Genomic DNA, 16,872 nt, shown 5'->3' on the forward strand with positions numbered 1-16,872 from the left:
GGGTTGGGCAAGACCTTTGAAGGGTGTGGAGCTTCCGACGGAACAATTTAATTTTGGGACTAGAGAGCGGAGCTTTACGGTAAGAGGGACAAAGTATGAAGATGTGCGGGGCAAGATTTTAATGCAGAGAGTGGTGAGGGCCTGGAGCATGCTGCCAGGGGTGGTGTGCGGGCAGATACGACAGTGGTGTTTAAGAGACATTTAGATAGGCACATGGATATTCGGGGAATGGAGGAATATCCATACAGAATGTACAGGTAGATGAGGTTAGTATTACTTGGCATCATGTTCGAGCACAGACATTGCGGGCTGAAGGGCCATCTTCTGTGCTATACCGTGCCGGAAGGAACTGCAGGTGCTGGTTTAAACTAAAGATAGACACAAATTCAGCGGGACAGGCAGCATCTCTGGAGGGAAGGAATGGGTGACGTTCGGGTCGAGACCCTTCTTCAGACTGGTTAGGGATAAGGGGAACGAGAGACATACTGTAGGCGACAATGTAGAGAGATAAAGAACAGTGAATGAACACAAAAGTAACGGCAATAACGGAAACAGGCCATTGTTGGCTGTTTGTAAGGAAAATGGGAAGCTAGTGCGACTTGGGTGGGGGAGGGATAGAGAGAGAGGGGGAGTGCCAGAGCTACCTGAAGTGAGAGAAATCAAGATTCATACCACTGGGCTGTAAGCTGGCCAAGCGAAATTTGAGATGCTGTTCCTCCAATTTGCACTATACTGTTCTATGTTCTATGAGGTGTTGTTTAATGGGGAATTGGCCATTGGTGATGGGTGAATGGGACAGAACATCGGCTGACATTGTGCGTTCGCTGGTGCTTAGACTACGAGCCAGGACGGTGCCTCCTGTTATGATGGATATGGGTTTCATTCTTGAAGTAAGTTCCTGACTGATGAAAGGGCGCAGGGAAGATTTACTGAGGATGTGGCCAGGACTCAAGGGCCTGAGCTGTAGGGAGAGGTTGAGCAGGCTAGGATTCTGTCCCTTGGAGAGCGGGAGCATGAGGGGAGACCTTATAGAAGTGTACAAAATCATGAGGGGAATAGATCGGGTAGACACACAGAATGTCTTGCCCAGAGTAGGGGAATGAAGACTGGAGAAAGGGAGGGCATAGGTTTGTGAGGGGGGGGGGGGGGAGATTTAATAGGAACCTGAGAGGTAACTTTTTTTACACAAAGGGTGGTGGGTGTATGGAATGAGCTGCCAGAGAAGGTAGATGAGGCAGGTGCTATCAGAACGCTTAAAAGATATTTGGACAGTTACATGTACAGGATAGGGTTAGAAGGATATTGGCTAAATGCAGGCAGGTGGGACTAGTATTGATGGTCGGTGTGGGAAAGCTGGGCCTGTCTCCGTGTTCTATGACAGTCCACCTTTGAGCCTTATGTGTCCGCTCTGAACGGTGGAAGAATGAAGTGCCAGCTCAACAGGAACCCACGCATGCCGACCAAGATACCCCTGCCCTCGTTTGGCCCATGGACCTCTAAACCCTTCCCATCCATGTACCTGTCCAGGCAGCGGCTCGGGTGAAATGGAATAGGTGACGTTTTGGGTCGGACCCCTTCTTCAGAAACCACCCGAACCTTCTCCACCTTTCCTTCATCATCGTTACTTTTTGCATATCTCTCATTCCTTTGTTCGATTTCTTTCTATATAATCATCTATATCTCTCATTTAGCCGACTCTCACTCTGAAGAAAGGTCTCGACCTGAAACATCGCCTATTCCTTTTTCTCCTGAGCTGCTGCCCGACCCGCTGCGATTTGTATCTATCTTCGGTATAAACTAGCATCGCTGGTCCTTCCTACACATGCACCCGTGCAAACATCTTTTAAATGCTGTTATTGTGCCTTTTCTCAACTACCTCCTCTGTTGCTTGCGTTTGAGGGGATGTTTTACGTAGCAGTGGCACAGTTGCAGTAATTTAATGAATAATGTTTACATAATGTTTCTAATATCGGAACTTGTGTTCTGGTATTTTATTTCATTCCCCTGTTTAAAATATAATGTTTCATTCGTAATGTTTTAATGTTTTATTCTTAATTGTTTACTGTATGTCGTGTTTGTTGTTACTTGTGGGCGGAGCACCAAGGCAAATTCCTTGTATGTGTACATACTTGGCCAATAAACTTATTCATTCATTCAAATTTCCCCCTGCTCTGAAGAAAGTACAAGTAGCTTTGAAGAGGACCCGAAGGAGGAGAAGCTGTTCAATGTCACGAGTACGCTGGTGCTGAGGGTGAGCCGGCTAGATGATGGATTACCAGTTACCTGCCAGGTGCACCATCCAGCCGTGAGGGACCTGCAGGCCATGAAAGATTTGCAAACTCAGCGATACCTGGATGTGCAATGTGAGTACAAAATACAACTGCCTCCCGTTCTATGCATCCAGCATGGCCAGCAGAATCTCTTCCAATGCAATAATGCTTTCGATTGAATTGGTTTCATTTTTCTTTAGTTTTGAGGAGGGGTGGGGAACCTTTTCATGTTGGAATGCTGCGTTAAGTTAGCTGTAATCTAAAAAGGCCGCATCCAAGAAACTTCAATAATATACACTTCAACCTGTACATTATTTTGTTAAAATAGCCCTCATGACTTACTAATGTTTTAATTGTGGCCGTCAGTCGGGGAGGATTATTTCGTTGAATCTTCTTGTACTCTTTGGCATTTTAAATATGTTCATTTTAAGATTAAAATAAAAATAATAAAAGACGAACAAAAACATATTAATAAAAATAAAGGATTTGTTCTACAAAATTTGGATTCATTCAAAAGGCGGCACTTAATGGCCTAGAAGACCGCATGGGGCCTTAAGGCCGCAGGTTCCCCACCCCTCGTTTAGAGTTTGGCTTAGAGATATAGAGCGGAAACAGGCCCGTCGGCCCACTGAGTCCGCACCGACCTGCAATCCCCGCAAGCTAACACTATCCCATACACATTAGGGACAATATCCCGAAACGTTGCCTATTTCCTTCGCTCCATAGATGCTGCTGCACCCGCTGAGTTTCTCCAGCTTTTTTGTGTACCTACAATTTTACATAGTCCAATTAACCGACAAACCTGGCGTCTTTCGAGTGTGGGAGGAAACCGGAGCACCCGGACAAAGCCCACGCGCTCTGCTTCAGGTTTGCTTCATGCAATCCTTCAATGTGTCGGATGGCGTTAGTGTGCGGGGATCGCTGGTCGGCGCGGACTCGGTGGGCCGGAGGGCCTGTTTCCGCACTGTATCTCCAAAACTAAACAAAACCAATCCCACCATCGCACCTACAGGTGATGCCGGGGTTAGGAGTCGTGCTGGAAGTGTTACTGTCCTGGTGGTCCCACCACCCCAGTGGCCTGGTGCTTGGGGTTCTGGTCACCACCACTCTGCGGAGCCCCACAGAGGATTGACCCACTTCAGTCAACGGCAGAATGCTTTTAAAAACAATCGATGTTAAATGAAAGTGTGGGGATTCATTCTTTGGATCACAGCCTATGGCTAACAGCACCCTTGGCAGCCTTGTGCCTTCAGTTGATTTTCTGGTGCATTAGCTGCATCTAGTTGTCCTATTTCCCAGTTGGCCGCTCATTTGCAAACTCATTAACAAATCTTTGTGTAAGCAGTTCCGCTGAGAGTGAAAGGCACAGACTTAACCGTTGTTCTCTGATCTCATTAAGTAACAAGCACCACACCAGGGTTGTGTTAACGGCATTCTCAGCACTAAGTGTGAGCATTGTTCCATAAACCTATTGACCATATAATACTTCCTCCAGAAAAAAATTCTAATTCTTTTTCAGTTTCTCTTCATCAATTTCAAATATCTTGCAGAAATTGTCGTGTTTTAATGTGTCTTTATTGCAAAAATCTAAAACTTATCTGCTGAGACATCGTGTGCTGGTTTGAAGAGATATTGCTGAGGCTGGGGCAAGTTTTATTATCCATTGGTAAACCAACATCTGTAGTTCCTTCCTGCACAGTTTGGCTGCTCCACTGAGAATTCTCCTCAAGGTATGCCTACTCTCAAGATGTTCTCCTCCTCTCTCTGATGTGAGTTCTACTCCCCTGACTCTCTGTCTGAAGAAGGGTCTCTTCCCGAAACGTCACCTATTCCTTTTCTCCATAGATGTTGCCTGACTCGCTGAGTTACTCCAGCATCTTGTGTCTGTCTTCTGATCCATATACACAAATATAGAAGTCAAGAGTGTTTAGACAATAGACAATAGACAATAGGTGCTGGAGTAGGCCATTCGGCCCTTCGAGCCAGCACCACCATTCAATGTGATCATGGCTGATCATCCCCAATCAGTTTAATTGTCATATGTACTGGCATTGCAACAATGACATTCTTACTTGATACAGAATAACATGCTTAGAACCCCAATAACACACAGATAAATATATAATAGTCAATACAATAACTCAATAACTAACCATAATAGTGCAAAACCAAAGTTTGTGCTGCAACCAATGTCACAGTCCATAGAAGATTACAGTTGCTGAGGTTAGTGTTGTGCAGTGTTCAAGAGCCTGATGGTTGCTGGCAAGAAGCTGCTCCTGAATCTGGAGGTCACGGCTTTTAGGCTCCCGTATATCTTCTCCCCGATGGTAGCAGCGAGAAGAGAGCGTGGCCAGGGTCAAGTCAAGGCAAGTCACATTTATTTATATAGCACATTTAAAAAAACAACTCTCGTTGGCCAAAGTGCTTTACATTTGTTATAAGAATAGTATAAACAAACAAACTACATACATATATACATATAGCCCTCGCTCAGTGGACGTCAGGAAAGGCTTGGGAGTATAGATAAGATTTTAGTCTTGACTTAAAGGAGTCGATGGAGGGGGCAGTTCTGATGGGAAGGGGGATGCTGCTGTTCCACAGTCTAGGAGCTGCAACCGCAAAGGTGCGGTCGCCCCTAAGCTGTGGGTCTAAGGTGTGGGTCTCTGATGATATTGGCTAACTCTTTGATGCAGTGCCTCCTGTAGACCCATTCAATGATGGGAAGGTCGGTATCTGCGATGCACAGGGCAGTGTTCACCACTCCTTCATTCCTGGGCATTGGAGTTACCGAACCAGTGGTGATACAAGCAGTCATTATGTTTTTTTACCTGACACCTGTAGAAATTAGATAGGGTTATTCATCGATATACCGAATCTCCTCAACCCTCTAAGTAGAAGCATCCAGATTCAGGGACAGTTTCTTCCCATCTGTTATCAGGCAACTGAACCATCTACTACCATCTACCTCATTGGAGACCCTTGGACTAATCTATTTAAGAAGGAACTGCAGATGCTGGAAAATCGAAGGTATACAAAAATGCTGGAGAAACTCAGCGGGTGCAGCAGCATCTATGGAGCGGGCCGAAACGTTGCCTATTTCCTTCGCTCCATAGATGCTGCTGCACCCGCTGAGTTTCTCCAGCATTTTTGTGTACCTTGGACTAACCTATCTTTGATGGGACTTTATCCCCGCACATTAACAATATCTACACACACTGGGGACAATTTACAATTACACCAAGCCAATTAACCTGCAAACCAGTACATCCTTGGAGTGTGGGAGGAAACTGAAGCTCCCGGAGAAAACCCACGCAGGTGGCGGGGAGAACGTACAAACTCCACACAGACAGCACCCGTAGTTGGGATCTAACCCAGAGCTCTGGCGTGGGAACGCAGCAACTTTACCGCTGCGCCACCTTGTTATCCTTGACGGCATCAATGGTACTGATTTGCTGCAAGCTCTGGGTGGATTAGTGCACATGCAGAGAGAGGGCCCAATCTGCATGAATGCACCCTTTAGTCAGAGGGTGGTGAATCTGTGGAATTCATTGCCACAGAAGGCTGTGGAGGCCAAGTCAATGGATAATTATAAGGCAGAGGTATAGATTCTTGTTTAGAGCGGGTATCAGAGGTTATGGAGAGAAAGCTGGAGAATGAGGTACAGATCAGCCATGATTGAATAGACTTGATGGGCCGAATGGCCTCATCCTGCTCCTATCACTTCTGAACCCTGAGAATGATGGTCCATCCAGCGATTACCCGTACATCTCGTCACCTCGTCCACAGCCGAGCGATGGCGGGCGGGAGGTTCCCCGTTAGAAGACGGAAGATGCAACATCTTTAGCCACTGTCTAATGCCTGGGTGGGTGGGCGTGGTGGTCCACGTTTGGTCTCAGCCTGAAGGCGCCGCAAACTCGCTGCCAACGGCCACAGATGCTGCAGCAACGCTTCCATTCATCACACTTCTTACTGACTTGCTGATATCGTGCTGTGTGAGCTGTCGCCCAGGCAGGCGGCATGCTGGGGAACAGATTGAAATGATGTCTGGTATGCAGCACATTAAGCATTTGTTGGAGGTTTCAGGAGCTGCAAATGGTTACTGAAACCCGCCCCGTTCTCTCTGCTCCAGTTTCTCCCAGTTGCTGCTTGGCTATTTTTACAATCTCGGCCGTTTCCATCGTCAGTCTCCACGCCTCAGACAACTGTCCCGAAACAAAGACCAAACACCTTTTGGGAGAAGAATATACAACTAGCTACACAAATGACTCTTGTTGCCTGAGATTGAGGTGTATTTTGTGTGTTTCATAGAAACATAGAAACATAGAAAATAGGTGCAGGAGTAGGCCATTCAGCCCTTCGAGCCTGCACCGCCATTCAATATGATCATGGCTGATCATCCAACTCAGTATCCTGTACCTGCCTTCTCTCCATACCCCCTGATCCCTTTAGCCACAAGGGCCACATCTAACTCCCTCTTAAATATAGCCAATGAACTGGCCTCAACTACCTTCTGCGGCAGAGAATTCCAGAGATTCACCACTCTCTGTGTGAAAAAGGTTTTCCTCATCTCGGTCCTAAAAGATTTCCCCCTTATCCTTAAACTGTGACCCCTTGTTCTGGACTTCCCCAACATCGGGAACAATCTTCCTGCATCTAGCCTGTCCAACCCCTTAAGAATTTTGTAAGTTTCTATGATCCCCCCTCAATCTTCTAAATTCTAGCGAGTACAAACCGAGTCTATCCAGTCTTTCTTCATTTGGAACTGGCGGTTTGCAGAGAGTCTCCCAGCTTTGCTGCAGAGACCTGTTGCAACATGCCATGGAGAGGGAACTGCAGTGGGGCCCATGCATCTCACAGCGCCCGCAATGCAAACATGCATGTACTCCATGCATTACAGCGCATGCAATCAGTTTCAAGGCTCAGATTGTTATAAACCACTTCATCTTTGAATATGAGTGTGACTGCTGTCCAACTCACAGGCCAAGCACCTTATGGAAGAAAAAAGTGGATGACCAGCGACATAAATTACTTTTATTAGCGATTGCGTTAAAGCATACCAAATGGCGGATTGGGTTTAACCGGTGTGAGACCATCATGCGAACAGCTGACGGCTGTTCCCCAGGCTACCCTTCGTGGGTTCTCCTTGGGCTGAACCTGGTACATCTCAGCTGGCCTGTGGCCATTTCATTTCAGCTGGGGAAGGAGAGAGGGAGATGGATTGGACGGGGTGCGTGGCATCCCCTTGTCAGACAGAGTCAGGGAGCAGGTTACAACCACTCTAACATAGAGCCAGAACACAGAGGTTTAAGGTGAGGGGGGGGGGGGGAAACGATTGAATAGGAACCTGAAGGGTAACTTTTTCATGCAGAGGGCAGTGGGAGCATGGAACGAGCTGCCGGAAGAGGCAGGTACTATCGCAATGATTAACAAACATTTAGATAAATACATGGATAGGACAGGTTTAGTGGCATATGGGCCAAATCAACGGCAAATGGAACTAATGTAGATGGGACTTGTTGACTGGTATGGGGAGGTTGGGCTGAAGGGTCTGTTTCCACGCTGTAAGACTCTATAACCATGCTGTGGACCACTGGATTCCATATCAGGGGCAAGAGAGGCAGCAGGGGCAAATAATGCTTGTGATGCTACTTGGGTTCCAATTGGAATTCAACGACCAAGATACCCCATCTAAACGAGCCTCATTTGCCTACGTTTTTCCTACATCCGTCTAAACCAGTGGTTTTTAACCTGGCCTATGGGGGTCGTTTGGGGCTTTGCCAGGGGTCATGAAGGGGACACAAATAATATGTCAATTTGTTGAGCCCATGTTTAGGAACCTAACAAAGGTACATACCACACACAGTATTTTATTCGTGTATGCTCGGACTGGTGCCAAAAAAGTTAAGAAGCACTCCACTAAACCTTTCCTATCCATGTATCTGTCCAAGTATGTTCTAGATGTTGTTATTGCACCAGCCTCAAGTACTCTGACTTTGGCCATTGACTTTGGTGGAATAAACACAGGGTAAGCCCACGCGGCCGAAATGAGAGCAGCTTGTCTCCGTGCTTGGGCAAGCTTGAAGACAGTGTGCCTCAGGTCGAATCAATAAATTGCAAGGATAAGTCCCCATGCAGGTAGACGTACTGAACCATCTGTCTCCTCGAGGTGAAAAGCGGGTGTTGCAACTCACTGGAGAGGGCAGGAAACCTGTGTCCAAGATGTCCATCGATGGGCACTATCCATTGCGGAGCAGCCATGGCAAAGGCGGTGTGGAACAAAGATACCGCGATAAACATTGGTGTGGACTGACGGAAGGAAGGGCAACAAGGAGAAAGAATACTTACGGCTTCTGAGCAGAGCCATCTGTGGCTGGTGCTTGTCACTTTCCTGGAAGCCCTTCATTAATTGGATGTGCAGCATCAGTGGGCTGCTGCAATATGCCGATACTCATTTACAGCGGAGCTTCACGGCTCCCCGGTGTGGAGCAGTTTGCCCAGCAACATTGAAGGACAGATTGCATTGTCATTTGTGAAGGACTCCAGCAACTGCACACTACAAGGTGCACCAGCTAGAGCGGAGGCTTGGCGCCAACTTTCTGGGTCAACGTGCCTCCTTCAGTCACCGCCTAGAGCACCTTCTAAAGCATTTTATTGGAGCAGCTCCGTCCAAAACTGCAAGTAATTGCAAAGAATTGTGGTTGCAGCCCGGACCATCACACAAGCCAACCTCCCTTCCATTGGCTCCATTTATACCTCAAGGCCGCCAGCATAATCCAGGCTGAGTCAATCCCCAGTCACTCCCTCTTCTCCCCTCTCCCATCAGGTAAAAGATATAGAAGTTTGAAAACGCACACCTCCAGATTCAGATACAGTTTCTTCCCAGCTGTTATCAGGCTACTGAACCATCCTACCAACAACTAGAGGATGTGTCAGTCCTGAGCTACTATTTACCTCATTGGAGACGCTCAGACTATTTTTGATTGGACTTTACTGGACTTTATCTTGCACTGAACCTTATTCCCTTTGTCATGTGTCTGTGCACTGTGGATGGCTTCATTGTAAGCATGTACTGTCTCTCCGCTGACTGGATGGCACACACCAAAAGCTTTAAGGGCCTGTCCCATGAGCATGCGACTCCATGCGACAAGCGCGACCTAACGTGGTCGCTTGAGCCGTACTGCCTCGCGGGGCCGGTCCCACTTCGATCGCTGGAGCCGTATGGAGTTGTGCGGAGCTGGTCCCGACATCGCGCGGGGCTCCGAAAAACTGACCGTGTTCAAAAATTCCGTGCGGCAACGGCCTGCCGGCCCGCAGCCGCCTCGACGCCGTACGTCACGCGTGAACTTCCCGCGGACTTCGCTCGAACTTCATGTCACTCACTCGACCTCCGCACGGCCCCCGCTTCTGGTTTGGTCGCACTCGCTGCTTGCAGGTCGCATGCTCGTGGGACAGGCCCTTTACACTGCAGCTCGGTACACGTGGCGATAAATTAAACTTAGCTAAACGAGGAGCAGAAACCCATGGGTGGTCACAGGATGTGTCAGCGTGATGTTTACTTGACTCAGTGGAACCCCAGGTCCTTCCTGAGATGACCATTGCTCACGGCTGCGATCGGCAAGCAGGAAGCAGCGATGGTCTCTACTCACTCTGGCGAGGTGAGACTTCCTGTGACCTGTGCCTTGTAATGTTCCCGTCTCTCTGAGCATCTGAGCACTGCCATGATGTTCTGCTGTACATTTTTAACCAAGGCCAGGGAAAGTCACAAAGTGTTGGAGTAACTCAGCAGGTCAGGCAGGGTGACATTTCAGGTCGGGACCCTTCTTCGGACTGAGGAGAAATTCCCAAAACATCCAGCTATCCATTAACTCCACACAGAGGTGCTGCCTGACCCGCTGAGTTACTCCAGCATTTAGTGTCGTACTTTGGTAAAGCAGCATCTGCAGTTCCCTGTTTCTAGTTTGTAACCAGAGCCAAACATGGCATCTCTTGCAGATAGACACAAAAAGCTGGAGTAACTCAGCGGGTCAGACAGCATCTCTGGAGAAAAGGAATAGGTGACGTTTCGGCTCGAGACCCTTCATCAGACAGGACTTCTTCTGAAGAAGGGTCTCGATCCGAAACATCACTTATTCATTCTCTCCAGAGATGCTGTCTGACCCGCTGAGTTACTTGAGCTTTTTGTGTCTATCTTCGGATTAAGCCATAATTTACAGTACTTTCCTGCACATGCCATCTCTTGCATGCAGGCTCTGTGGACTATTTCTGTACAACTGCTAATCAGGGATGGTCTGGTGATACTCTACCGGTCTGCTTGTAAGAAAATAATTTCACCGTGGGTTTGAACTTGGCACATGTGACAATAAAAGAACCATTGAACCACAGACATTCAATAGGATTAAGCACCCCTTGAGCTTGTGGTGGTGTCCAATAGATCATAGCTAATCATAAACCTCATCCACTCTCCTGCCCATTCTCTCTGTCCCATGACATACCCATTCTTCAAAGTCCTTGTAAAGACTGAGTATTGACAGCAGAGAAATCCAGAGATTCATAGCCCTGCATCTTTTGGGTTTCTATTTTTGTTTGTGTATTTTTTGCAACTTTTTGATCTTGGGTCCACAACATCATGGACATAGGAAAACCATTGGCACATTGGTTGATTCACCAGGAAAGGCATGGACTGACTCAGACTCAGCATGGTTTTGTGCAGAGGCGATCCCGTGTAACAACTCCTGATTGCATTTTTTTGGAAGGATGAGTCGAGTTACATATGGACTTTAGCAAGGCTGCTGACCAAGTGTTGTACGGTTGGCTGGTCCAGAAGGTTAGAGCACATGGGATCAAAGCTGTGTGAGCTAACCGAATCTCAAATTAGCTTGGTGATAGGAGACAGAGGATAGTGGTGGATGTGATTTACTGATCAGATCAATGGGTGTAATCAATGGGTGTGCGCGTTCAGAGAATGTTGACTTTATCCATGCCCCACACCTCAATAAGGTCACCCTTCAGCCTCCAATGCTCCAAAGGAAAGAGACCACGCCTATCCAACCTCTCTCAACAACTCAAGCCCGCAAGGTCATGTAGCATCCTGGTGAATCTCTTCTTCGCCCTCTCCAATTAATGACCTTCCCTGTAGCTGGGCGACTAGAACTGTCCCTAGTGCTCCAACTGTGGTCACACGATGGCATGTACCGCTTGGACCTGCTGCTGTTCAGTGTAGGTGACCAACTACAACTAGAGTCAGTGTCATCCCGAGTCTCGGCAGATGGTTCCCGAGGTGGCGTCGCGGAGTCGAACAACCCGTGCCCCTGCGGGTGGGCCGCCGACAGCGGGCAGGCGGGGGGGGGAGCGCGAGAACATCGGGGGTGGGGGGGGGGGCTATGGAGAATGAAGGGGGAAGGGGCTGTGAGTGAAGGGGCAACCAGCCACATACAGCGGCAGGCCTAGTCGTAGATGAGATTGTTCAATGAACTTTGCCGCTGCCAGAAACATGGCGACTCCTTGTGTACTCTGCCAAGGTGAGGTGAACTGTGTGCACAATTCAAGATTCAAGTTAGTTTATTGTCATGTGTCCCTGATAGGACAATGAAATTCTTGCTTTGCTTCAGCACAACAGAACATAGTAGGCATGAATACAGAACAGATCAGTGTGTCCATATACCATTATATAAATATATACACACATGAATAAATAAACTGATAAAGTGCAAATAAACGGATAATGGGCTATTAATGGGATTCAATGAAGTTTCATTGAATCAGTGAATCATTGGCCGTGCACTGACCCGGTAAGATGCGGAGGGCTTTGCATTCTGAGAGTGGTCTGACGTTGCTGCTTGTTTCCCCAGATAAGCCCCAGGTGCAGGTGACAGTGAGCTACCCGCAAGGCCCGACAAGAGAAGGTGACACGTTGGAGCTGACCTGCATAGCCAACGGCAAGCCACAGTAAGTGTCCACTCCAACCAGCGCAGTACACGGTCCATCCACTGAATTTCCCACGGAGATCTCTGGTCAGGGCGGCAGAGCTGCTGCCTGACGGCGCCAGAGACTCGGGTTCCATCTTGACGGCTGGTGCTGTCTTTAGGGACACAGGGTGTTGGGGAGCCTGGAACGTGCTGCCAGGGGGTGGTGGTGGAGGAGAGATATTCGAAAGTGGGGTTAACGAGGCTTTTGGATAGGCACATGGATATGCAGAGTAATGAGGGTGGTTGATCATGTGCAGGCAGACTAGATTGGTTTAACCTAGTATCATGTTCGGCATGGACTTTGTAGCCCGAAGGGCCTGTCCCAATGCTGTCCTGCACACCTCCAGATTCGGGGACAGTTTTCTTCACGGCTGTTATCAGGCAACTGAAGCATCCTACCACAACCAGAGAGCAGCCCTGAACTACTATCTATCTCAGTGATGACCCTCGGACTATCTTTGATTGGACTTTCCTAGCTTTACCTTGCGCTAAACGTTATTCCCTTCATCCACGGTGGACAGCTCGACTGTAATCACGTATTCTCTTTCCACTGACTGGTTAGCGCGCGACAAAAGCCTTTCCGCTGTATCTCGGGTACACGGGACAATCAACTAAACACTGGATTGGGAAGCAGGAGGACTCAGCCTAACACGTGTTGCTCCACAGACCGACCCTCAGATGGCTGCGGCTAGATGAGGAAATGCCCGAGCGAGCCATTATATCCGTCGAGAACTTAGTCCTCGAATCGCTAAATAAATCCGACAACGGAACGTATCGCTGCAGGGCGTACAACGAGATCGGAGAGTCGTACGATGATTACCTCCTCCACGTATACGGTACGTAGAACCACTCCAACAACAATACCGCAAATTATTTTTTCTCTCTCGCTCTCAGCTGTTATCCGTGTGGCGAACCTCTCTCTCCCGTCTGCTCATTGCTACCGCCAGTTGCTTGCATGATTTAAATGGGGTGTTTTTTTTTTTTGCCTTTTAAATGTAGAGTAAATGAGAAAAAGTGTCAAGGAATGAGTGTAAATGATTGCAATTTAGCATTGGAAATTGCTTGAAGATCCTTTTACTCACATATCATTAACTCTGCTGAACTGTTTGTAGTGTGTGTGATTTCAATGTGGATGCTAATGCTTTGTGTACCACTGAACCTTGAACATCCAAGACACGATGTGTGGGACCTTTAATATTTTTAAGGCTCCATATCCGAGCTGCTTCTGTGACTGAATGCTGGAAGTTTAATTGCACCTTCAAACATTGCCGTTGCTGCCATTGTACAAAGTCAAGTCAAGTCACATTTATTTATATAGCACATTTAAAAAACAACTCTCATTGGCCAAAGTGCTTTACATTTGTTATAAGAATAGCACAACAAAACAGACAACATACATATATACATGTAGCCCTCACTCAGAGGACGTCAGGAAAGGTCTGGGAGTATAGATAAGTCTTTAGTCTTGACTTAAAAGAGTCGATGGAGGGTGCAGTTCTGATGGGAAGGGGATGCTGTTCCACAGTCTAGGAGCTGCAACCGCAAAGGTGCGGTCGCCCCTGAGCTTACGCCTAGACCGCGGGATATTCAGCAGCCCCAAGTCGGCCGATCTGAGAGGCCTGGAGGTGGAGTGGTGGGTGAGAAGACTTTTTATGTAGGTGGGGGCAAGCCCATTGAGGGCATTGTAGACATGGAACATGTACAAAGGGGCGGCACAGCGGCAGAGTTGCTGCCTCACAGCGCCAGAGACCCGAGAGTTCGATCCTGAGTTTCGACGTTCTCCCTCTGACCACGTGGGTTTCCTCGGGCACTCCGGTTTCCTCCCACACCCCAAAACATACGGGTTTGTAGGTTGATTGGCCCTCTGCAAATTGTCCCTAGTGTGTGTGTGGGGGGGGGGGGGGGTGGATGCGCAGGTGGGACAACATAGAACTAGTGTGAATGTGTGATCGATGGTTCCTATTAAATCTTTCCCCCCTCACATTAAACCTATGTCCTCTGGTTCTTGACTCCCCTGCTCTGGGTAAATGTGCATTTACCCGATCTATCCCCCCCATCACTCCGGCTAAATAAAATTAAATATCTTTTGGTGGTGTGAAGATAGATTTAATCTGTGAATTCCAATTAGAACCCAAGCAGCATTACAGGCATTATTTGCCCCTCTGGCCCCTGATATAGACACAGCGGTCCACAGCATGGTTGGAGTGGTTGTGACCTGCTCCCTATCTCCCTCTGACAAGGGGACGTTATGCACCCCATCCAATCCACCTCCCTCTCCCCCTCACCAGTTGAAATGAAATGGCCACAGGCCAGCTGATTATGGACCAGGTTCAGCCTAAGGAGAACCCACGATGGGCACCCTGGAAATCACCCGTTAGCTGTCCGCCTGGTGGTCTCACACCAGTTAAACCACCAGGTTACCAAACCCAATCCGCCCTTTAACACCACCACTAATAAAAGTCATTTATGTCGCTGGTCATACACCTTTTCTTCCAAACGGTGCTTGCCCTGTGAGTTGGACAGCAGTCAAAGATGAAGTGGTTTATAACAATCTGAGCCTTGAAACTGCTTGCATGCGTTGTATTGCATGGAGTACATGCATGTTTGTATTGCGGGCGCTGTGAGATGCATGGGCCCCACTGCAGTTCCCTCTCCGTGGCATGTTGCAACACGTCCCTGCAGCAAAGCTGGGAGACTCTCTGCAAACTGTAAGGTCCAAACGAAACGCAGCGCACACACAAAATACACCTCAATTCCGGGCAAGGCTCATGTTATAAGCCAGTGCAAAGAAGGACGGGTGTAATCAGCTTGATCGATGAAGGAGGAGGAGGAGAAATTCCTTTAGTCAGAGGGTGGTGAATCTGTGGAGGGTGGTGAATCTGTGGAGGGTGGTGAATCTGTGGAAGGCTGTGGAGCCCACGTCAATGGATATTTTTAAGGCAGAGATAGATAGGTTCCTGATTAGTGCGGGTGTCAGGTATTATGGGGAGAAGGCCGGAGAATGGGGTTAGGAGAGAGAGATAGATCAGCCATGAATGGAAGGTGCAGTAGACTTGATGGGCTGAATGACCTAATTCTACTCCTATTCCTTATGACCTTAAGAGATGCCTCCGTGGGATTCATTTTTGGGGAAAATGCTTTTCCAAAACATTTCTCTTCATCGCGAGTCTGAGAACCATTAGTTTTTCTCAGTAATCTCTGCAGCGGATTATCTGGGGTGACGTCAGTCGCAGGGGGCTCTCGGAGACTGTAGCATTCTTACACCACGGCGTAACTCCTCCAGTACTGCAGGAACTCACCGCAGCATTTGACAAAACTACTTACATTTATGGAGAGGCATCATCGATGCAATCTGCCGCAGGGCACTACACATCGAGCTTCAGCCAGACACGGAGCTCGATTCCAAGATGATCCTCACCCTGTTCTGGTGAACGGAATATTTATGCGATGACCCACAGTCGCAGTCACACAGGCCCTTCGGCCCAACTCGTCCATGATGTCCCAGCTACGCTAGTCCAACCTGCTAGGGTTTGGACCCTATTCCTCGAAACCTTTCCGATCCATGTACCTGTCCAAATGCCTTGTAAATGCTGTGATAGTACCTGCCTCGACTACCTCCTCTGGTAGCATGTTCCACATATCCACCACACCCTGTGTGGAAAAGTTGTCCCTATAAAATATATCCCCTCTCACCTTAACCCATGTCCTCTGGTTCTGGATTCCCCGACCCTGGACAAAAGACTCTGTGCCTATTCGCCTCATGATCTTATACACCTCTATAAGGTCACCACTCAGCCTCCTGTGCTCCAAGAACTAAAGACGTAGCTTGCCCAACCTCTCCCTGTAGTTCAGGCCCTCAAGTCCTGGCGACATCCGCGCAGACATCATCCGCTCCATCTCCAGCTTCATGGCATCTTTACTGGAGCAGGCATCAGGCAGCCGGTGAGTCCCGACATGTCCTGTTGCCCGGAGCAGGCGGACAAAACCCACGCTGGTCACGTACAAACTGCATGGACATCATCATCATCATCATCATCGTCGGCGGTCACTCGAAACCAGTATGACTGTCCCCTCGTGGAGGACGCCTGTGCGTGACTTTGTTTAACTTGGGGAGACTGGTGCACAGACAGCCACCCCACGGTCCTTGACAGATCTGGGTCAGGATCCAGTGGCATGGAGTCCAAGACGACCGGAGACCCTTTTCTGCTGCAGCCTTCATCCGCCTTCCCAGCCGTTGTGACGCTCCACTAAAGTCAGCCATCGTCCTCCGCCTGTTCCACCATTGAGTTCTTGGTTGGATTGCTCTTTGTCAGAGACCTGCCCCCTCGACCTTACCGCCATGGGTGGCCCTACCAGGTCGTAGCTCCACATCGCTCTCAGGATTTCAGGACCACACAAGCTTCTCCACCACGACATGGTGACAATCCACAGTGAAGTCTGTACAGACAGCACCCCCGGTCAGGATCGAACCCAGGTCTCCTGCGCTGAGCGGAAGATGACTCAGACTGTGCTGCTAAGGAATACCTACAGCGGAACAATACTTTGTCCAATCCTGTACACAGAGGTGTCCCAGGCAGACAGGGCTGTGTGTGGCCTGTCAGTGAAAGGGAGGCAGTAATCGCAAACCCTGTCTGATT

At 48.5% G+C, this 16,872-nt stretch overlaps 1 protein-coding gene across 4 annotated transcripts in view; it reads left to right on the forward strand.

Annotated features, from left to right (window-relative positions):
• cadm1 (cell adhesion molecule 1) overlaps positions 1 to 16,872 on the forward strand; it is a 265,572-nt gene that overhangs the window by 197,046 nt on the left and 51,654 nt on the right. For all 4 annotated transcript variants that reach the window (XM_033049927.1, XM_033049924.1, XM_033049926.1 and 1 more), the window contains 3 exons: positions 2,178 to 2,363; positions 12,119 to 12,215; positions 12,902 to 13,071. In XM_033049927.1, the coding sequence (XP_032905818.1) occupies positions 2,178 to 2,363; positions 12,119 to 12,215; positions 12,902 to 13,071 (453 nt within the window). The remainder of the gene's footprint in view (positions 1 to 2,177; positions 2,364 to 12,118; positions 12,216 to 12,901; positions 13,072 to 16,872) is intronic.

Source organism: Amblyraja radiata, chromosome 33 (genome assembly GCF_010909765.2).
Source record: "Amblyraja radiata isolate CabotCenter1 chromosome 33, sAmbRad1.1.pri, whole genome shotgun sequence".
Taxonomy (NCBI): Eukaryota; Metazoa; Chordata; class Chondrichthyes; order Rajiformes; family Rajidae; genus Amblyraja; species Amblyraja radiata.